The sequence below is a fragment of the Trichechus manatus genome, unplaced genomic scaffold, assembly GCF_000243295.1.
Source record: "Trichechus manatus latirostris isolate Lorelei unplaced genomic scaffold, TriManLat1.0 scaffold00126, whole genome shotgun sequence".
NCBI lineage: Eukaryota > Metazoa > Chordata > Mammalia > Sirenia > Trichechidae > Trichechus > Trichechus manatus.
Window position 1 is genome coordinate 6,830,861 of NW_004444062.1, and position 23,783 is coordinate 6,854,643.

At 40.6% G+C, this 23,783-nt stretch overlaps 1 protein-coding gene across 6 annotated transcripts in view; it reads right to left on the reverse strand.

Annotated features, from left to right (window-relative positions):
- Positions 1-23,783, reverse strand: part of TBC1D1 (TBC1 domain family member 1) — a 276,672-nt gene that overhangs the window by 102,249 nt on the left and 150,640 nt on the right. For 3 of the 6 annotated variants that reach the window (XM_023738964.1, XM_023738960.1, XM_023738961.1), the window contains 5 exons: positions 22,323-22,409; positions 14,744-15,024; positions 11,790-11,951; positions 10,840-10,959; positions 9,662-9,801 (listed from right to left, as the gene is read on the reverse strand). In XM_023738964.1, the coding sequence (XP_023594732.1) occupies positions 9,662-9,801; positions 10,840-10,959; positions 11,790-11,951; positions 14,744-15,024; positions 22,323-22,409 (790 nt within the window). Of the gene's footprint in view, positions 1-9,661; positions 9,802-10,839; positions 10,960-11,671; positions 11,749-11,789; positions 11,952-14,743; positions 15,025-22,322; positions 22,410-23,783 lie in introns of those variants that run through there. The other 3 variants (XM_023738962.1, XM_023738965.1, XM_023738963.1) reach the window with 3 other exon arrangements.

Here is a 23,783-nt window from a genome sequence, read left to right on the forward strand (position 1 = left end):
TATATTAGAAGGGGTTTGTATGGTTTTTTTTTTTTTTTTTTTTTACACAAACAAGAGATGTAAAGTCTGAAAGCTTCTATTGTTGGTAAAATCTGTAAATGCACAATGTAATCTGAAATGCTTACAATGAAAGGTATTAGACCACAACTAAAATTATTCCCTGGCACACAGAGGTAAATGAAAGGATTTTTCCCCATTCCAAAATCAGGGAGCTGCCTAAAAAATTATGTTTTAACAACAAAGAACTATCTTTTCTATGATACACTAAGAGGGGAAAGTATGGAGTATTTCCACTACCAAATATCTAAATCAGAAGTTGATTTTCAGCATTTTTGCAGACCTGACAATTAGGTTAGAGTCCTTGGCTAAGAAAACAAATTCCTGCACTTTCTGTGCCCTTGGTGCTACTGAGGAGACAAAGCTTCCCTGGAAAATAAAATGGAGGGAAAGAGGCAAAGCACCATATGTTTAGTTTCATCTGGCACATTACTAAATTTAACTTCATACCTGTCTTAGTCATCTAGTGCTGCTATAACAGAAATTAGGGGAAGGCTTTCTCTCTGTCAGCTCTGGAGGAAAATTCTTGTCATCCATCGGTTGAAGAGCTTCTCAGTGTAGGTACCTTGGGTCCAAAGGACGTCCTATTCGCCTGGCTCTTGTTTCTTGGCAGGATGGGTCCCCTGTTTCTCTGCTCGCTTCTCTTTTTTATATCTCAAAAGAGAGTGACTTAAGACACAACTTAATCTTGTAGATTGAGTCCTGCTTCATTAACATTACTGCTGCTAATCCCACCTTATTAATATCATAGAGGCAGGATTTACAATACAGGAAAATCACATCAGATGACAAAATGGTGGACAATCACACAAAAGTGAGAATCATGTACTAGTTAAGTTGATAGATATCTTGGGGGGATACAATTCAGTCCATAACAATACCTATTCACGTTTCTTATCACTGCATTTCCCCCATTGCACTGGCTCTTAGTTTCTCCAGGCAGCACAACTCTTCACAAGCAGTTGTTGGTTGCTGTCCAGTCGGCTCTAACTCTTAGTGACCCCGTGTACAACAGAATGAAACGTTGCCTAGTCCTGCACCATCTTCACGATCATCGGTATGCTCGAGTCCATTGCTGCAGCTACGTTGTATTTTGAGAGACTTCCAACCGGGAGGGCTCATCTTCCAGGAGTATATAGTGCAATATTCTATTGTGATTCATAGGGTTTTCACTGGCTAATTTTAGGAAGTAGACTGACAGACCTTTCTTCCTAGTATGTCTTAGTCTGGAAGCTCCACTGAAACCTGTCCACCCTGGGTGATAGTGCTGTATTTGAAATACTGACAGCATAACTTCCAGCATCATAGCAACAAGCAAGCCACCACAGCAAGGCAAACTGACAGACTGGTGATGGTCCCATATAATAGTTCTTCAAAAAATATCACTGATGACCCAGATTTATTTGAGGCCTGAGATACTTGGGTGATCCATTCTGGTCCATCTGCAGAGATGTACAGCAGTCTAATGGAATGAGTCCCAGCCTAGGACTAGAGGTCTGGGTTGGATTTACTTGTGGTCACTTATTCTAAGTCCTTGCTACTCAAAGTGTGGTCTCTGGACCAGCAGTATTTGCATCACTGGGGAGCTCGTGAGAAATGCAGAACCTCAGGACGCACTCAGACCTACTGAATCAGAATCTGCCTTTTAGCAAGATCTCCAGAGGACTCCTCGCACGTGAAAAGTTTGTGAAGTGCTGCTCTAAACCCTGACCTGGAGCAAGGCACTTAATCTACAGGTGTCCTCACTTCTTCATCTGAGGACTGAGAATAACTCTACCTGCTTTACCTTCCTTACAGGCCGATGGTTGGATCAAAAGCAAGAATGGTTTGTATATGAGAAAGGGTTATCGGACAAATACAAGCATCATTATTCTCTTCTCAGAGGAACAGTTATGTCTGTCTCAACTATGCCCTCCAAATGCGGTGTTAAACACACTCAACCATCAGCAGCTTTGCCATGTAACAGAACTAACAGTACTCCCAGTTAACACTACCCTCTATCAAATTTATGGAGTTCCTGGGTGGTGCAAACAGTTAATGTGCTCAGCTGCTAACAGAAATGTCAGTGGTTTGGGTTCACCCAGAGGCACCTCAGAAGAAAGGCCTGGACAAAGGATATGAACAGGCATTTCACGAAAGAAGATATTCAGGCCGCTAGCAGACACATGAAGAAGTGCTCGTGATCATTAGCCATTAGAGAAATGCAGATCAAAACTACAATGAGATATCATCTCACCCCAACAAGGCTAGCATTAATCCAAAAAACACAAAATAACAAATGCTGGAGAGACTGTGAGAAACTGGAACACTTATACACTGTTGGTAGGAATGTAAAATGGTACAACCACTTTGGAAATCGATTTGGCGCTTCCTTAAAAAGCTAGAAATAGAAGTACCATACAATCCAGCTATCCTGCTCCTTGGAATATATCCTAGAGAAACAAGAGCCATCACACGAATAGATATATGCACACCCATGCTCATCGCAGCACTGTTCACAATAGCCAAAAGATGGAAGCAACCTAAGTGCCCATCAATGGACGAATGGATAAATAAACTATGGTATATCCATACAATGGAATATTACACAACGATAAGGAAGAATGATGAAGCTGTGAAACATCATATAACTTGGTGGAAGCTAGAACTTATTATGCTGAGTGAATTTAGTCAGGCACAGAAGGACAAATACTGCTGTATAAGACCACTATTGTAAGAACTCAAGAAAAGGTTTAAAAACAGAAGAAAACATTCTTTGATGGTTATGGGGGTGGGGAAGGAGGGTGAGGGTTATTCACTAACTAGATAGTAGATAAGAATCATCTTAGGTGAAGGGAAGGACAGCACACACTACAGGGGAAGCCAGCACAATTGGACTAAACCAAAGCTAAAAAGTTTCCCCAATACAGTCAAATACTTAGAGAGACAGAGTAGCAGGGATGCGGGGTCTGGGGACCATGCTTTCAAGGGACGTCTATGTCAATTGGCATAACAAACCTTATTACGAAAATGTTCTGCATCCTACTTTGGTGAGTGATGTCTGGGGTCTTAAAAGCTTGCAAGCGGCCATCTAAGATGCATCAATTGGTCCCAACCACTTAAGAGTAAAGGAGAATGAAGAACACCAAAGACACAAGGAAAGTATTGGCCCAAGAGACAGAATGGGCCACATAAAACAGAGACTTCATCAGCCTGAGACCAGAAGAACTAGATGGTGCCTGGCTACCACCAATGAACATCCTGACAGGGAACACAACAGAGGGTCCCTGATGGAGCAGTAGAACGATGGGATACGGAACTCAAATTCTAGTAAGAAGACCAGACTTAATGACCTGACTAAGACTGGAGGCGCCCCGGAAAGCATGGCCCCTGGATCTCCATCACCCCAGAACTAAAACAATTTCCGAGGCCAACTCTTCAGACAGGGATTGGACTGGACTGTGGGACATAAAGTGATACTTGCGAAGAATGTGCCTCTTAGACAAGTAGATACAAGAGACCAAAGGGGTGGCTTCTGTCCAGAGGTGAGATGGAAAGGCAGAGAGAGTTAGGAGCTGGTTGAATGTTCATGGGGAATCAGGGGCGGAGGGGAGGAGTGTGCTGTCGCAGAATGGGGTGACCAGTTGGGGCTCATAACAATGTATGCAAAAAAAAAAAAATTCTGTATGGGAGACTAACTTCAAATGTAAACTTCATTTAATTACAACAATACAAAAAAGAAGAAGAAGAAAGGCCTGGAGATTTACTTCTGAGAAACCAGCCACTGAAAACCCTATGGAGCACAGTTCTACTCTGACACACATGGAGACGTCATGAGTCAAGAGTTGACTTGATGGTAACTGGTTATCAAATTTATAGTTTAACGAGTACTGTCCTTTCACATACTCAGTGCCTCACAAACTTTTTGCCCAAAGACCCCATAACACAAAGAATATACTTCCCTAGGGGGTCTGAGGTAACAGCCATAAGTAGCCACCACAAACTTACAGCATCTCTGAAACCTTCTGCTTTAAATTTAAACAACTATGTAGCTATTACCATTCTATTTTATAACATGTCTGCTCATTTTATTATAAAAATGTTTTGTCTTGCCAAGTCTTCAAGTAAAAAGGTGACGATTCCTGTCTTTATTCCATAGTTTCCCTTCACGATAGCACTTGCTGTATACCTGCCCTACCAGATGAGCAGAGACCCACCCCTCTGAGACTGAGAATTAAAACCATCCCCCCAGACTTCAGAGACCCTGGTGGGCCAAACAGTTAATGTGCTCAGCTGCTAACTGAAAGGCTGGAAGTTTGAGTCCACCCAGAGGTGACTCAGAAGAAAGGCCTGGCAATCTACCTCCCCAAAATTAGCCATTGAAAACCCTATACAGCACAGTTCTACTCTGACACACATGGAGTCACCATGAGTGGAAGTCCATTTGATAGCAACTGGATTCCTAGACTTCACTAACTTAAAGCTGGAATTCTTAGAAGAAACCAACTGGTCTCTGTTGAATTTAAACAAACAAACAAAAACACCTGGAATTCGAGGATGCTTTCCCAGGTCTTACTAGACATATCTACATAAACTTCTAAATAGGAATCAATTTCCTACCTACCTCAGGCATGTTTCCAAAATATAAAATTCAGATTGTTGCATCTTAATTGTTTCCCAAGGATTCTGTGCATAGCAACAGTTACACATCCCTGAGTAAATGGCAGGTTCACTTTCTTTGAGACAATATTTACCCAGTCTAATCTCTCCACTTCCATCTACACTGCCTGACCTGCTATCTTCCTCTCTTTTTACCTTATATTTTGTCTGGTCCACATGCCTTACTCACTAACGTCCTTCTCTCCATTGTTCAGCCAATCTCTAAAAATCAGAACCCAAAAATTACAGAAAATTCTATTTCTCCAACTTTCACTAGTATCCTTATTGCTAGGCAAAGACCACAGTTTTTTAAATTACAGATTTTTTTTTTATTTTCTTCAGTATTTTCAAGGTGGGATGGAATGGATGGGACAGTAGAATTATCTGTGCCTCACTTCTCCCCTTGAAGGACACTATGAGATTGCCTGCCGTTTAATTAAAGCTTGTACTGCCAGAATGTAAATGCAAAATAGTCACACATAAAACATTTTGAGCTTCTGAGACAGGTTCTAAAAGGCACTGTTTGTAAGTATTTCTTACAAGCATACTTTGTTGCTGTCTTTCATGCCAAAGTCAGAAGTGAACTTGCTGAGTCCACCGGCTGCAGATTCCTCCACCGCCCCGGGACCATCCACTACGGATCTTATACTGTCTCTACACAGTACATATCCTGCTAGGGACGGACAGGCCAAACCAGGGATCTCTGGGGAAACAAACCTCAAAAAATAAACAAACAAAAAAATAAGTTGCTGTTGAGTCGACTCCAACCCCTGGAGACCCATGTGTGTCAGAGTAGAACTGCGCTCCATAGGGTTTTCGATGGCCAGTTTTTTTTTTTTGAGGGGCAGTAGATCACCAGGCCTTTCTCCTAAGATGCCTCCATCTAGATGGACTGGAACCTCTAACCTTTTGGTTAGCAGCCGAGTGTGTTAACTGTTTAACATAACCAGACACTCCAAATAATTTATTACCTCAGGTCCCTAAATTGTCTGAGGATCTGGAGGTCTCTCAGATCTGGATTGGGATTCTAGGTATTCTGTGCACGTGTGCAAGAGAGAGAAGAAAAATAAAAGCATTTTAGACTCTGAGTTGGTATATTAATAATAAACACTTATCATGCCTTTATTATATGGCAAGCACTATACTAAGTGCTATACATGAATTATTTCCTCTAATTCAGACCACAAGCTCAAATCCTGCTGCTGTCTCCCACTAGCTCTGTGACCTGAGGAAAGAGATTTTAACCTCTCTGAGCCTCCACTTCCTCATCTGTAAAAGGGGTATAATAAAAATGCTGACTCTCATAAGGCTGACTAGGAACTGGAGGAAATGATTTATGTACTGACCGTGGGGATTAAAGTGGTCCCAGACAATGCCGGGATGCTCTGGCATCTCTGTGCCCAGAGGATGGGGAGCAGACAATGGTAGAGAACTAAGATGTCTGATTGTGGAGAAGAAAATTCAAAGAAAGATTTAAAAAATCAATCTCCATCCCCTCTACATCAGTCCCAATGCCAACATGGAGGGAGAGAGGGACTACTGATTCAGCCAAGTCCAGAAACATGTTTTCTATTCTGTGTTGGTGCCTATAACCAACAAAGAGACACGTGGATAGACTGAGAATGCATGTCCAACACAGATGCCAACGTGGGAACATCCTGTGGGAAGGAGCTCCAGAACAGGAAGCACACACTTGGGTCCACACCCACGGGGCCACGCCATGCATGTCTAGCCACAGTTCCAGGACTGTGTGCAGTTCAAAGCTGAGCTTGGAGCACAGACCCATGAGCTCAAGTCCTGCCGCAATCTCTCACTAGCTCTATGATCTAGGGAAAGCGATTTTAACCTCTGCAAGCCTCTGTTTCCTCATCTGTAAAATGGGCATGATAAAAATGCTGACTTTCATAAGGTTGACTGGAAATTAAAGGAAAGAATCCACGTACAGTACTTAGCATAGTGTCTGTCATATAATAAAGGGCATAAGTATTGTTTATCACCATCATCATCATCACTATTGTTATTATCATTATAGCAATTCAGAGTCTTACATGCTTTTATTTCTCTTCTCTCTCTCTCGCACATACACACAGTACCTAAAATACAAACCAGAAATTCAAACAGCATTTAATTCTGAGAGAACAAAACGGACATGCACCTATGGGGAAACAAGAGGCACAGGAGGGACTTAAGAAATCACAAACAAATACTAAGTTTGTAAGAATCTGAGCGATTTACTTGCCTTTCTTTAAAAGTCATAAAGCCTGTGTGAACTGGAGGAGATTGATGATGAAGATAGTGAATAAGTAAATTTTAGAGTATGTTACAAGGAGATAAGTGCTATGGGAAAAAATCAGGATAAGGAGATTAGAAAGACCTGGTAGGGGGAGGGCAGGTGGAATCTGAAACAGAGTGGCCAGGAGAGGCCTCCGTGAAAAGGAGATTTTAAACAACGATCTGCAGGAGGTGAGGAGTAGGCACGGGCGTTCTCTGGGGTAAGAGTATTCCAGGCAGAGGGAACAGCCAGTGCAAAGGCCCACAGGTTAGCAGCAAATGAGGTGTGATAATGAGTTGTTGCCCCAGAGTTTGGTGCACTGAGCAGATCCCTCTGCTGTGGGGCTCTGGTCTGTACCACAAACCTTGAGTGACATGGTCTTTGGGGAACCGAGAAGGGGAGTGCTTGGTATCATCCATCTCCCCTGCTGGAAACAGTGCTCAAAATAGTACTCAAAACAGTATTTAAACGTTCATCGGGCAGAAACCCCCAGGCTCACTCTCTAACTGGTAGGAAAGCAGGGAGCTGGCCTCCTCAGCATTGTAGGGTCGAGGTAGTCACAAAGGTCAAGTTAGGGAAGGAATATAGAGTTCATTCAGGGCAACCTCCTCCAAAAGGAGGAGCAGAGCTCTCTGATGTTTGTGGTAGTCAAAAGCACAGACTTAGGAATCTGCATTCAAATCTCAGCTTTTCCACTTATGAGCTGTGAATAGGAACAAGCTGTCTAAACTCTCATCTATAATATATTAATTATGCCTACTGACAACCTGGTTGAGATTAAGGGGACATAATGTCATTAAAACCAGTTGCCACTGAGTCGATTCCAACTCATGGCAACCCTACGTGTGTCAGAGTAGAACTGTGCTCCATAGGGTTTTCAGTGGCTGATTTTTCAGAAGTAGATCACCAGGGCTTTCTTTTGAGGCACCTCTGGGTGGACTTGAACATCCAACTTTTTGTTTAGCAGCCGAGTGTATTAACCTTTTGTACCATCCAGAGGCGCCATAATGTCACTACTGACATTTTATTTAAAAGTGATCAAAACTGATGAGATTGAAAAGAAAATCAGTGACGTGAACATTTCCAGTATAAAGTCACCCCCCAACCCCTATGATGTGAAAGTCCCTCTGCTCCCTGCCCTCTGCTTCTCTTGCCTTCAGTCCCTCCCCATGGGGTACCATGGAGGTCTGGCAGCACCCTCCTGCTGTGGGCAGCCCCTCGGTGGGAGCTGTCTGCAATGTTGCAAGGCCAGGGTTTTAATTTCCCATTCCTAACTTAGTGTAATTCCATGAGCTGGGAAGCATCAACATTACCGTAACCATTATACTATTGAAGGAACTAAGAGTAAATGAAGTGATGTGATTGACATCACCAAGTTAGCTGAGCCAAAACCGTGATCAAAACTAGGCTCCTGTTTAATTTGGCAGAGGATTCATTTTGAAAATTAAATATTATGGAGACCCAGGAGAGGCAGAGAGAATAAGAGGGGAGGGGGAGAGGAAGGGAAGAGAGGTGAAGGGAGAGAGGGAAGTGGAAAGGCCGAAGGATCAAGAGAGGGGAAAGAAGAAGAGGGGAGGGTAAAGAAAGAGGAAGGGCTCCTCCGACAGTGCCCCCTCCCCTGTGGCAGCTTCCTGGAACCTAGTCTGAAACTCCTGGATTAGACTGTGCTACTTCCTAAGAGAGAGTGTTTGAGTGGTACAGTTAAGCTGATGGTTAAACAAATGGTTGCAAACCAAAAGGCTAGAGGTTTGTGTCTACCCAGAGGCATCTCGGAAGAAAGGTCTGGCAATCTACTTCCAAAAAAGCAGCCACTACAAACTCTATGGAACACATTTCTACTCTGACACATATGGGGTCACCATGAGTCAGAACTGACTCACAGGCCACTGGTTTTTGACTTCCTACGAGATGCAATGAAATATGTCCAGGGATAAGAGTGAACTGGCACTTATGCAATCTGAGAACCTCAAGAAATCTTTGGAATTCTACTATTTTGCTTTTTTTAAGGAAAAAAAATGTTATCTGGTTAAAGAACATTAAGAAAAGGAAATACTTGCTGTTGAAAGTTTATGATATCACTGGGCAGAGAAACAATCTAAATTACAGTCAAGAGAACTGCAATTTAATCTCATTTTTTGTCATAACTCAATATAGAAAGGCCTAAGAATAGACTACAGCACATTCTATATTTTTTTGGGTGGCACAGAGGGATACAAGGGCACAAGATGATCTCCCATGACACCCGACTGACCGATAATAACTGTGGCCAGAGGTCTGGGTGCTGAGGTGCCTCTAAGGCCACCCTATGCTGAGGTCTGTGTGTAAAAGTTCACTTAGCTAGCAGGGAGGGGAATACAGACAAGCTTAGAAACACAAGGGAAGGGAAAGAAAGAAGTGGGGGACACCAGGCTGAACCTCTAAAACATCCCCATGGCAGGGTGGATGAGAGGTCACATAAGCTCAGCAGAGGCACCATCGTCAGCACAGGTGTTGTAAACAGCTGAGTCCTATTGCAGGTTTACTCGGAATGTGGGAATCTTCTGGAAATTGTTACAGGCATTGTCTTGAGAGCTTCTTACTCAGGGAATGGCTTTGACTCAATATCTCATTTTACTTCTTCTTCCACTGGGTGTACTTTTGTTACAGGAAAAACTCGGGGCCGAATCTAGCGGGTTCATTTTGGCAGAGCCTTACCTTCATATCTGCTAGGAGAATCACACGCTTTCTGTGGGGTCGCCACTCGGAGAAAGATCTGCTGCCTCCACGAATGTCTTCGTGTCTTCACAGGGGTCCCACTGGCATCGCCTGGGTGGTTTGCTTTGGTTTCAAAGTCCCTAAAATTACAGGATAAATGACTTGTGACTGGTGGAGACACATCACTGGGTTGGTTTGGTTGGTTTTTGTTTTTGTTTTAAACAAAGCACTAAATTATAAATGTTTCTTGTATAAACAAACATAATTAATCACTAGATTTAAGTCAAGTTCACAGTGGGTCAACACCCCGGAAGGACTGCTTCTACTATGAAGGACAGAGAACTGTGGGCCACAGACCACTCGCTTCCAATGAGGCCTCTCCTGGGGCCACTTTAGGGAACAGGAACTACTTAAAGGGGGCGCTGTCACCGGGGTCTAGTCTGCACTAGTCTGCGTGTGGGAATATTTCCTCAACATAGGCCTACATCGCCATGGTTTGCCACCCAACAGTGAGGAAGATTCCTGGTCAATTACACGGAGCCATCAAGGAAGGCAACAGTCACGTGGTCACTTGCCGATGAGGATTGTTACCATTCGTATTTTAAAAGAGACAAAACAAAGTATCTACGTCCGTGTGTGTGTGTGTGTGTGTGCGCGCGCGTGTGCGCGTGTGTGCGCATGTGTGTGCGTAACACGACAAAACGAAGTATATATACATATACATATATCTAGTATATACATATACAATCTAATTATTCATTTTCTTCCTGTGCACAGGCCAACTTGGGGAAGTCCTTGTAATTCACACCTGACTATATATACACAATTAAGCAATCTCCTGAACTTAAAGGTCAGACATCCTGACTTACTTATGACAGCCACATGCTCACTATCCAGAAGCACTGCTACCACTTCGGAGATCTGGTTAAGACTTTCCTTAGTCTTCTGAAGATAACAATACCACGTTAATTAACTAATCCTTGTCAAAACTGAAGAGGCAGACTACACAATTTTAAATGACACCCAGTAAGAAAAAATTATAAGAAAGAAGATACAACAGACTTAGGTAAAATGATTTTTAAAGTGGCAACAGAACAGCTAAAAAAAATCCCTGTATTATCTATCAATAATTCAACACTTACAATGCCTAGGCTTAATATATCTAAATTAAGCCCTACCTTTTCGTGTTCATAAAGTCAGAGGTGTTATTTTCATCTACAGGAGCCAGAAATTTTAGAAAATTTGGCACAGAGGAAGAAGAATGAAGTTTTTTCCGCAGGGCATTACGGTAGGAGATGCTGAGAGTATGGTTGAAAAAAGAGTTTAGGATAAAGAAATATAAACACACAAAGTATAAAATATAAACTACAAAATAAAGAACATTTTAGTTCTAACGCTAAGAACTAAACTGGAAATAGTTTATAAATGAGATTTAACTTTCGTGTTCAGTCAATAAAATTCTATTTTAAATTAATGGAATCAATGAATTAATTTAAAAAACAAAAACATCAGTCTATCTTTCAAATCACTCTTCCTTTTAACCAGAAATAATTTCCCTATGTTAATCAGGAAGTTTCTGATATGGCACAAATTCCAATGTATATGGCACAAGCACCAATTGCCATGGAGTCGATTCCAACTCATGGCGACCCCATGTGTGTCAGAGTAGAACTGTGCTCCCACAGGTTTTCAATGGCTGATTTTTCAGAAGTAGATCTCTAGGCCTTTCTTCCAGAACACTTCTGGGTGGACTCCAACCTCCATCCTTTTGGTTAGTAACCGAGCATGTTAACCGTTTGCACCACCCAGAGACCTCCATGATCAAACACAGTTGTTGTTAACCTGTGAGTGGATGTGTGGAGGCAAGGGAACGTAAAAAAAGTATAGAGAAATAGCCCGTCATCAAGACTTGTTCTCATAATACTTTTGAGAAAAATTACTTGTAAAATTAAGTCAGCTCAATGACAAACTGAAAATAATAAAAGCAAAAACAAACACACACAAACGCACACGCATGAACAGTGGTTCCAGCTTCTCTGCATGGACTCTCCCTCCATTCAGCACATCCTCTCTGGTGTAAACTTCCGGCAAGACAAACGACAGTGAACTTGCCATGCAGTGTGCTCACCTCTTTGGCACAGCATTCCCACTTTGTTCTCCACTTGAGTTATGTTTTAGGTACTTAAAAAAATTTGGCGAGGAGGCGGAGGGATTAAGGCGAGGTGGAGGAGCAGGAGATGAAGACTGACCTGAGCCACTTTTAGACTCGCCAGCAGCTGGATGATTCACACTAGATAGCAATTCGAGAGAAAGCACGGAGGATTAGAGGGGAAAAGAGAAAGGGGAGAAACGCTGAGGGGTAAACCTGGAGGGAAGAGAAGGAAAATGGGCACAACTGCTTTTGTCTCGTTATTTCAATACAAACTATCAGAGTTAGAGAATTTCTTTTTACTTCTCTTCCACATCCCAACCGTCTCGCTGGCAAAGGTAAGCTTTCAGCAGAAAGGAGAGTAGATGAAAGGTTGTTATTATTTCCCACATGTCTATGCTCCTAATAGTACTTTTTCCTCTACGGGTAGTCCGACTTATGACAAGTTTTCGTTCCAATGACTCTTTCCTAAGTCAGTTCTGACGTAAGTCAAATACTTCATTTTTTTTTTTTTTTTAAGTTTTCATTATTATTGCCTTTTATTATCAGTACCCTTATAAAGCCAATCTTTATTTGTCTTTGGGGGTTGGAAACATTACATAAAAACTTACAGGTATATTTTAACATTGTATGTAGTACATATTACTAACAATAATATGAACCAAAAAAAAAAGACAGTGTAGTGCAGTTTGTTGAAACTCTACTACGTCCTAAGTCGGGGACTACCTGTACTCCCTTTTTAAGACATGACAGGAAAAATAAAAAATAAACAAAAACAAAAGAAAATCCAGAGACTTTAGAATGCATCACTCTCTTTGAAATGAACATCCTGCCCTGAGTTTCAATGTCTTGTTTCCTGTAGGTAAACAAAAAAAGATTTACAGTTGGGAGGAAAGAAAAATGGACCATTCATATAAGAGAGACAGACAGACAAGACATTTCTCTACCCTCTCATCACCTATGTCCGGCATGATCCATTATGAAGCTGCATTCTTAGGGAAAAAGGGAAATGGATTAGCAGGAATACTAATTCCCTACCACCTCTGGCTTGTGTGAAACAGCAGACCTGGCAAGAGAACTAGTACTCTCCAAAAAGGAATGTTTCCACAATCTCTGGAAATGCCAGCAATAGGAGTGGGAACAGTGGCGTCACTAGAGATGGTGTCACTCAGTGCAGTAACTCATGGTGTCACCCCTCCCCCCATGGATCTCCTCCTGTTCCAAACCACAGAATCCTTAGTAATGTTTTTTGTACTAATGTTACTTGTAAATCATAATTCCTGTATATCACTTTCTTTTCCTTTAATTACCATGTCATTCTCAAAAAAGTTATTGATACAGGTTTACAAAGGCTAATTACCACAATATTGTAGCTAAAATACCAGAAAATTTGACAAAACCAGCAACTATAAAAACACCAGCAGCAATGAAAATAACAGCACATGCTTGTAACATGTGCAGATGAAACCATGTGATTCAAAAAATCATTGTAATTGGGTAATAATGACAGCTCTGACGGGAGCACATTAGAAGGTTCGAAAAGTAAATTAGCATAGAGGTTTAGCCTTGCAGGCATATTGATACATGTAAGATGGGTTTATGAACAACATTTTTGTCGTTATAACTAACTACAGGGATATTTTTATAAAAAATAATAAATTTATGCCAAAACACGGCTCAAAAATTTTATAGACAGTCATTTTATGTTATGTCATTTATGTTACGCAGTAGTAAAGCAAAATAGAAGTAGCTTTAATACAGGGTCTTAGGAAACATAAGAACCTCATAAAACTTCAGCCGAACTATGCTTGTCTCTGAAATGTCATACTTATCAAATGTTAGCTTCTGAACTAAGTCCTGCTTTTGTGATCATAGTTATCCAGCCAAATCCCAAAGAACCATCAGTAAACTACTTTCAGTGGCTGATGGAAGACAAAGCCCAGAGGCTCTAGTACATCTTCCCAGGACTGTTAATAATTGCCGTATCTTCACTCAAAACACTTCAAACACCTCTACACAGACTCTCCACTACCCATGTATGAACTTCACGGACACGTATGTCTGGTGGTTTCCAGTGACTGTACATAGGTGTAGCCCTAACTCATGTTGCTGGGTAAGGTGGGGGATTTTCAAGAGTTTTTAAAGTTATTTTTAAAGATAATTGTGTGTCGATTTGCAGTCTCTGGAACTTATCATGGCCAAATTGCCATGATGCCTAGGAGGAACAGGGACAACTTCTGCCACTGTATTGCTTACCCATCTCTATAACCAGAAAATTCTAACTGCTTTTTAGACCACGACAACTTCTTGTTAGAAGAATCCAGAATTCTTCATACTGGGAGAGACTTTAGGAAACACCTACTTCAATATTGTCAAATAGAGAAGGTAAGCAAATTTGCCCCGGTTGCCACTAGTTCATGACAAAGCTGGGTCCAGAACCCAAGGTCACTGAGTCTATTACAGGCGTCCATGTCACTGTGTATCCTGAATGCCTCTCATGCTCTGTTGGGCACGGTCATTGCACCTGCATCTTATAGCAGGTCTGTTCCACATTTTCTAAAGAACAGACTATAGTCTTCTCACCACGTCAATACCTCTCCTCAAAGCCAGCAGCTAGGTTCCAAAGCCAATAATGCCTCCTGTATTGTTTGAGGGATAAATATTATACATTTTAAGTACATTTTTGCTCACTTTTACCTGTTTCCTCATAGTATTTGTACTTGGTACTTGTACTTGTTACTTGTAAGTACAAGTCTTGTAAGTAACAAGTCTCTCTTACATCTACATGGGAAGGGACATGTCACTGCTCCCAGTAAAACCTGCCTCAGGTTTCTCTTTCACCCAACAAACATACTTGGGATGCACATACCTGGTTAGTCACAGATATGCCCCAGCTATTTATACAACACATTAACATTTTGAACAAATCTTACTTTCGTTCGTGAGGTGTCTCTGTGCTCACTGAGTGATACCTCGTAAGTTTCCTTTGCGAGACCCCTGGAGACACCTCAGCAGGTTCCAGAGGCTCCTGACTTTCCATGGGTAAATGGCTCAGGGTGTTGGCTCGCCTTCGGAAGCCCTGCTGGGGTGAGAGCTGAGCAGGCTCTTCAAGGAGACGGCTCTCCGAGTCACTGGAGAGGTCATCCGAGGAGCCGAGCATCTTGAAGGAGTTCTCAGACACGGGCAAGGCCTCCTTCTCACACACAGATGGCTCCTGGCAGCAAACAGATAGCAGGTCAGACATACCATAGTGGAAATTAGAGGATTTCCACATCTCTAATCCCAGGAGACTTGTAGCACAACGGTTAAGGGTTTGGCTGCTAACCCAAAGGTCAGTGGTTCATACCCACCAGCAGCTCTGAGAGAAAAAAGACCTGGCAATCTGCTCCCATAAAGATTCACATCACAGCCTAGGAAATACTATGCGGCAGTTCTACTCTGTTCTATGGCATCACTGAGTCAGAATCCACTCAATGGCACACAACAAAAAAACAACCACCCCAGTGCAGGAAAACATTTCAGTCTGTAAACGCTTCTGATTCTCCTTCTGATTACAACAATGCTATTTAGGGGCCACCAAAAACACAAGGAAATGAAAGACCATTAAAAGCCTAACTGTCAAAAACAAGATGCAAGTTTGCTGGATAAATTAAAAAAAAACTACACAAATGCAAGTGTGAAAGACATTAGTCATAGTATACAACTGTTCTAAACACAACCATAAAGAATTCCCTCTCTCTAGAAATTAAACTCTTTAGTACTGCTTATAAAAACCAGTTGCTTTTGAGTCAACTCCAACTCATGTGTCAGAGCAGAACTGTGCTCCACAGGGTTGTCAATTTTTCAGAAGTAGATCACCGAAGCACCTCTGCGGGGATTCAAACCTCCAATCTTACAGTTAGTAACCAAGCATATTAACTGTTTGCCCTGTACTGCTTTTTAACTGGTCTCCACTGTTTAAACAAACCAAGAAGTTTTTTTCTCTCTCCAAAGTACGCTCATAGATTTTATACCCATTTTATAACCATTTTAAGGCTCTCTGAATTTGATCTAACTTGGTAAACTTGAGGTTAAAACTATATCCCATACTATACTCTTAGAATATGGGAAATCTCTTTCTAGGTACTTACTGCCTTCAGCTCGGGGCAAATCACATAACTTCTTTCTGCATCTCAATTTCCTCATCTATAAAAGGTATATTTGATGTTGTTAGGTGCTGTTGAGTCGGTTCCAACTCATAGCGACCCTATGTACAAAAGAATAAAACATTGCCAGGTCTTGTGCCATTCTCACAACCATTGGTATGTTTGAGCCCATTGTTGCAGCCACTGCGTCAATCCGTCAACGGTTTTCCTCTTTTTCGCTGACCCTCTACCTTACCAAGCATGATGTCCTTTTCCAGGGACTGGTCCCTTCTGATAACATGTCCAAAGTACGTGAGATGAAGTCTCACCATCCTCACTTCTAAGAAGCATTCTGGCTGTACTTCTTCCAAGGCAGATTTGTTTGTTCTTCTGACAGTCCATAGTACATTCAATACTCTTCACCAATACACTATAATTCAAAGGCATCAGTTCCTCTTCAATCTTCCTTATTCATTATCCAATTTTTGCATGTATAGGAAGCCATTGAAAACACTATAGCTTGGGTCAGGCATACACTAGTCCTCAAAGTGATATCTTTGCTTTTTTACACTTTAAAGAGGTCTTTTGCAGCAGATTTGCCCAACTCAATATGTCGTTTCATTTCTTGACCACCGCTTCCACGGACGTCGATTACAGATCCAAGTGAAATGAAATCCTTGACATCTTCAATATTTTCTCCATTTATCATGATGCTGCTTATTAGTCCAGTTTTGAGGATTTTTGTTTTCTTTATGTTGAGCTTTAATCCATACTGAAGGCTGTAGTCTTTGATCTTCATCAGTAAGTGCTTCAAGTCCTCTTCACTTTCAGCAAGGTTTTGTCATCTGCATGCTGCAGGTTGTTAATGAGTCTTCCTCCAATCTTGATGCCGTATTCTTCTTCATATAATCCAGTTTCTCAGATTATTTGCTCAGCATACAGCTTGAATAGGTATGGTGAAAGGATACAACCCTGACACACACCTTTGACTTCAAACCATGCAGTTTCCCCTTGTTCTGTTCAAATGAATGCCTCATGGTCTATGCACAGGTTCCTCATGAGCACAATTAAGTGTTCTGGAATTCCCATTCTTCCCATGTTATCCATAATTTGTTATGATCCACACAGTCATTTGACTTTACATAGTCAACAAAGCACAGGTATGCATCCTTCTGGTATTCTCTGCTTTCAGCCATAATCCATCCAACATCAGCATTTATATCCCTCATTCCATGTCCTCTTCTGAATCCAGTTTGAATTTCTGGCAGTTCCCTGTCAATGTATTGCCGCAACCACTTTTGAATGATCTTCAGCAAAATTTTACTTGCATGTGGTATTAATGATATTGTTCGATAATTCCTCCATTCTGTTGGGTCACCTTTCTTTGGAGTGGGTGCAAATATGGATCTCTTCCAGTAAGCTGGCCAGGTAGCTGTCTTCCAAATTTCTTGGCATAGAAGAGTGAGTGCTTCCAGCGTTGCCTCCATTTGTTTAAACACCACGATTGGTATTCCATCAATTCCTGGAATCTTGTTTTTCGCCAATGTCTTCACTGCAGCTTAGACTTCTTCCTTCAACACCACTGGTTCTTGATCATATGCAACCTTCTGAAATGGCTGAACATTGATGAAATCTTTTTGGTACAGTGACTGTGTATTCCTTCCATCTTCTTTTGATGCTTCCTGTATCGTTCATTATTTTGCCCATAGAATCCTTCAATAATGCAACTCAACGCTTGAATTTTTTTCTTCAGTTCTTTCAGCTCGAGAAATGCCAAGCGTGTTCTTCCCTTTTGGTTTTCTAACTCCAAGACTTTGCACATTTCATTATAATACTTTGTCTTCTAGAGCCACCCTTTGAAATCTTCTGTTCAGCTCTTTTACTTCATCATTTCTTCCTTTCGCTATAGCTACTCAACATTCAAGAGTAAGTTTCAGAGTCTCTTCTGACATCCATTTTGGTCTTTTCTTTCTTCTCAACGACCTTTTGTTTTCTTCTTGTATGATATCCTTGACGTCATCCCACAACTCATCTGGTCTTCGGTCATTAGTGTTCAGTGTGTCAAGACGGTCTCCAACTTCAGGCGGTATACACTCAAGGTCATATTTTGGCTCTCATGGACTTGTTTTAATTTTCTTTAGCTTAAACTCGAACTTGCATATGAGCAATTGATAGTCTGTTCCACAGTTGGCACCTGGCCTTATTATGACTGATGATATTGAGCTTTTCCATCATTTCTTTCCACAGGTATAGTTGATCTGATTCCTGTGTATCCCATCTGGCAAGGACCACATGCACGATTGATGTTTATTCTGTTGAAAAAAGGTATTTGCAACGAAGAAGTCATTGGTCTTGCAAAATTCTACCACACAATCTCCTGCGTCATTTCTATCACTGAGGCCATATTTTCCAACTACTGATCCTTCATCTTTGTTTCCAACTTGCACATTCCAATCACCAGTAATTATCAATGCATCTTAATTGCATATGTGATCAATTTTGGATTGCGGAAGTCGGTAAAAATCTTCAATTTCTTCATCTTTGGCTTTAGTAGTTGGTGTATAAATTTGAATAATAGTTGTATTAACTGGTCTTTCTTGTAGGTATATGGATATCATCCCATCACTGACAGTGTTGTACTTTAGGATAGATCTTGAAATGTTCTTTTTGACAATGAAGGCAATGCCATTCCTCTTCGATTTGTCATTCTCGGCATGGTAGACTATATGATTGATTCAAAATGACCAATACCAGTCTCTTTCACCTCACTAATGCCTAGGATATCGATCTTTATGCATTCCATTTCATTTCTGATGACTTGCAATTTTCCTAGATTCATACTTTGTACACTCCACATTCCAAATATTAACAGACGTTTGCAACCATTTCTTCTCATTTTGAGTTGCGCCACATCAGTAAATGAAGGTCCTGAAAGCTTTACTCCATCCATACGTCATTAAGGTCATTTCTACTTTGAGGAGGCAGCTCTTCCCCAGTGATATTATGAGTGCCTTCCAGCCTGAGGGGTTCATCTTCCGGCACTATATCAGACAATGTTACATTGCTATTCATAAGGTTTTCACTGGCCAATTTTTTTAGAAGTAGATTGCCAGGTCCTTCTTCCTAGTCTGTCTTAGTCTGGAAGCTCTGCTGAAACCTGTCCACCATGGGTGACCCTGCTGGTATTTGAAATAACAGTGGTATAGCTTCCAGCATCACAGCAACATGCAAGCCGCCACAGTAGGACAAACTGATGAGTGGTGGAAAAAGTATATAGTGAAAGTTTATCTCACCGGATTTTAAGGATTAAGCAAGATAATACAACTGAAAGTACTTTGTACACTGTAAAATGCTATACAAATATAAGTTACTGTTTTTATCAGGTACTCAATGATTATTGAGTGGGCACTCAAATATTTGTGGAGAATAACTATTTTAATACTGTACGGTTTCAAGAAACTTTGTTTCAAAATAATGAATGATTACTATCACTCTTGCAAACTGATGCTTAGCACTGCACCTAGCACACAGTTAGTGGTCAATATTATTTTTCTTAAAAAAATACATATATAAAATAAGGGGAATGGCACCAGCTTGTCTGTACCGAAAATGCTAGAAGGGGTAAATAAATCAACATGCACAGAGTAAAAAGGAATAAATGTACTCAGTGAAGGACTGGAGAGTCTAAATTTCATCTATTCAGTCAATAAATAGTTGAGTGTCTTTTAGGTACTGAGGATTTTAATTTTAAGAAATTAAATTTATGTTTACTTAAAAGAAGAAGTTATATACATTTAATTTTGTAGGAATTAGATAGGAAAAGCTCAATTTCCAACATACTGTGAAATGTTAATTACTTTAAACATAACTGAAATTTTTCTTTTTCAGGAGTTTATGGTCCCAAAGATCCTTTTAATTCAAGGATTTAAAAAATTTGTCTGAGACAATATATCACAGCAAACAATCCTCATTCTGCAAATCCGTTATCTTATTTCTCATTAATTTCTCTCCAAACTATATGAAAGTGCTAACCCTTAGCTTAATTGGTTAACTGAAAGGGCCACTCAGATGTTCAGCTTCCTTGCAACTTCTAGATGATCGATTTATTAGAAGAGATACTATTACATAAAATAGCATTTCTTTTCAATAGTTTCTGAATCTTCAGGATTATAAAAGGAAAGATAGTAAAAAAGTATACATAAAGATACACACCATAGTTCACACAGATGGCTTCTCAAAAGCTGTATTTCTTTTAGAATTACCTTCAAAACTCAAGATGTGTGTATATTCCTAGATTTGTGGCTTGGAAAAAAATTTTCTATGTTTACTGAAAAAGTCACATGTATGACATGAATTTCTTCACGGTGTCTTTATTTACACTGATCTATCTGGAATGTCTTCTTCCCTGCCTAATTCCACAGGTACAATTCCTTCATTTATCAAGACTCAACTCAAAAGCATCATTCTCCCCTCATCAAAGATTTCCAGGTTCCAACTGCCCCAAAATACTCTCCTTTCCCTTGCCTCTCTGACCTCTAAGTTACCACCTATCTCTTATTTTTAACCCTCTCAGCTCCTACCATATTGTACTTGATGCCTGCCCTACGAGATAAACCTCTACAGTGCAGAGGCTCTGTCTCATTCTTCTGTATATAACAGATATAGCATAACATTTTCAAATTTGAAATGAATTACAGAGTTGAATCAATGTGCAGTAGATGGAAGGATGGATAATGCTATGTTCCACTAGATTTGAGCTTAGAAGATCACATTCATAAGACTGATATCTGGGGCCTTGCTGCCCAAAATGGGTCTGCAGATCAGTATCATCAGCATCATCTTGGAGGAACTTGTTAGAAATGGAGCATTTCCTGCTTCACCCCAGGCCTACTAAAACAGAATCTGCATTTTAACCTTTTAAAGATGTACATTAAAATTTGAGAGACAAGTTGCCATCAAAATCAACTTCAACTCACGAGGGCCCTGTTTGTGTCAGAGTAGAACTGCACACTATAGGGTTTTCAGTGACTGATTTTTTTTAAGTAGATCACTAAGTCTTTCTTCCAAGGCACCTCTGGGTAGACTCAAACCTCCAATCTTTTGTTTGGTTAGCGGTCCAGCATGTTAACTGTTTGCACAATCCAGGACTCCGAAATCTGAGAAGCACTCATCTAAGGCAGTGTTTCTCAAACTGCAGTTTATAACCCAATTTAGTAGGTAGTGAAGCCAATTTAATGGCTTGCCATGAGCTTTTTAAAATAAAACAGAAAATACCAGTGTGTATCACGTTTTTACAGTTAATATTGTTTTATGACATTTTTATCCTAATTTCATGTGTTTACGTCAATATGTATGTGTGTGTTAACTATTATCACAATGTTAAATGTGTTTCTTACTATTGGTCTGAAAACTTTGAAAGCCACATGTCTAGGAGTGATCTCAGAAGAACTTAAACAGATCCTTTGGTATGGCGCTTGCCTCCACAAAAACCCTCTCACTCTTAACATCAGACAGTGCTCTGATAGCAGAAGGGAAAGCTGAACTTCCAGCACAAAACCCCAAACCAACTTCTTGGTAGTTAAAAGGTAAAACTAACCAGATTTAAGTATGCTCAAATATCTAGAAAGCAAAGTTAAAAAAAAAGACAAGGGCATAGACACTGACTTGTTACCAAAGACCAAAAAGAACTGTTAGCTTTTTTCTTACTCATTATCACAAACTGTGCTTGGCAGCAGACACTAGGGGTGAAGCCTGGTTGCTTATTTACAAAAACAGTGATGTTACTTATGATCTTAGAGCCAGTTAGTGGTAAAGTTTCAGGAAGTTAAGTCCATACTTCTCTGAATGCATAAGCCCACTTTTGAGGTTTTTCCAATTTTAATTATTTTTAACACTAGAAAATCTGCTTGAGAAAAAAAAAAAATCCATTGGCTACTCTGTGATAAATTACATTCTAGTTATCTAAAGTAGTGATCTTGATTCTTTGTTTATGGAAAGGCCATCTGCTTTGTTATGTACAACTTCTAGGTGATGGTAGAACTCCCTGATCGACCCCCTGCCCCTGCCAAGAAGTCTCGAAGTACCAAACTTTTCATGATTAGAGGTATTAGGCTTCTTTTGTTCCTTCTGATAGGGCCCTGTAGGTAGGAGATACCAAAAACCAAACCAAACCCAGTGCCATTGAGTCGATTTCACTGCATAGCGACCCTACAGGACACAGTAGAACTGCCCCATAGGGTTTCCAAGGAGCAGCTGGTAGATTTGAACTGTCGACTTTTTGGTTAGCAGCCAAGCTCTTAACCACTGTGCCACCAGGGCTCCAAAAGGAGATAAGCAAGGTCTATTTGCTGCTTTCTTCAGAATGTCAAATAAAGAGAAATGTGCTTACTTTGCTGGTGTTACTTAACGTGCTAGACATGGAGCTGTCCAGATCCACACTCAGGGAATGTTCCTGTAGGCCTTTGGCTTTATTACCCTACATAAAGAAAAGGCAGTCGGAGTTATGACCTCTGAGGCTTTCTTTCACAAAGGCATGAGCTAGACACAGGTTGGTCTCTTTCAATAAGTTCAGGAAAAATGCATCTACTGAGAAATGCTGCTGAGCATATATGTACATTAAGACAATCAACATTTCTGTCATCTTTTTTTTTCTTTAAATAATACACCAAACAAAATGTTCCGAAACACCGTATGTATTTAGTCATTTGGAGGGAATGATAAGCAGGAAGAAAAGACAATTCATCTATGAAGAAAAGCAAGTGCTAAAGTAAGCCCACTCAACACCTCTGTGCCCTGAGTCAAAAATCATCTGAACTGGCCAGCTGTGTGACACTCAAACAACATTCTATCCACTTGGGAGCTCTCAAAGGCCGCCCTTCCCAAAGCTGGTTTCGTACAGTTTCAAATTATCTCAAAGGATGTTGCAAAATTCTCAGAAACATCTTCAAGCAAAATAAACTTTAATTTTCCTTAACTAAGAAACAGAAGTGTATGTTTCAAAGAGACTGTGTCATGAAATAAAAATGAACCATAAAATTGCAAGTTCCAGAAAAGTGAAAACTTTGAAAGAAAACTGAACGTTGATTTCTTAGACTTGCCATTAAAGGCCTTTACATTTGGTGGGGGTGGAGGGGGGACGGTGACATCTTAAAGAACTCTTCAGATTGGTGTATATGTGTACTTCGTTCTTCCTATAGAGCTGTGGTCGACAAACTGTTTTCTACAAAGGGCCAGATAATAAATATCTTACGCTTTGTGGGCTATATGGTGTCTGTGGCAACTACTCAACTGTACACAAAAGCAGCCTTGGATAATAAGTAAACAAATGGATGTGGCTATGTTTCAATAAAACTTTATTTACAAAAACAGGTGATGGGTGGGATTTGGCCCATGGGTCACAGTTTGCTGTCCCTTGCTACAAAGTGTTCCAAACACATAACAGCAGCAGATGACAGTAACGGGTATTTTAAGTTGCACCTAGTGACACTCGGGAGAACAGAACCCACACCTCAATGTATCTACTCTGAGCTCTTGATAGAAACTGGTCAATGAATGACCTTTTTTCACAAAACAAATAATGCAGTACAAAAGAGTATCTTTTTAACCTAGGCCCAGTTAAAAACTGAATATTACACCAGACTGAGTCCAGTACAATTAGATGGTGCCTGGCTACCACCACTGACTGCTCTGACAGGGATCACAATAGAGGGTCCTGGACAGAGCTGGAGAAGAATGAAGAACAAAATTCTAACTCACAAAAAAGACCAGACTTACTGGCCTGACAGAGACTAAAGAAGCCCCAAGAGTATGGCCCCCAGACACCCTTTTAGCTCAGTAATAAAGTCACTCC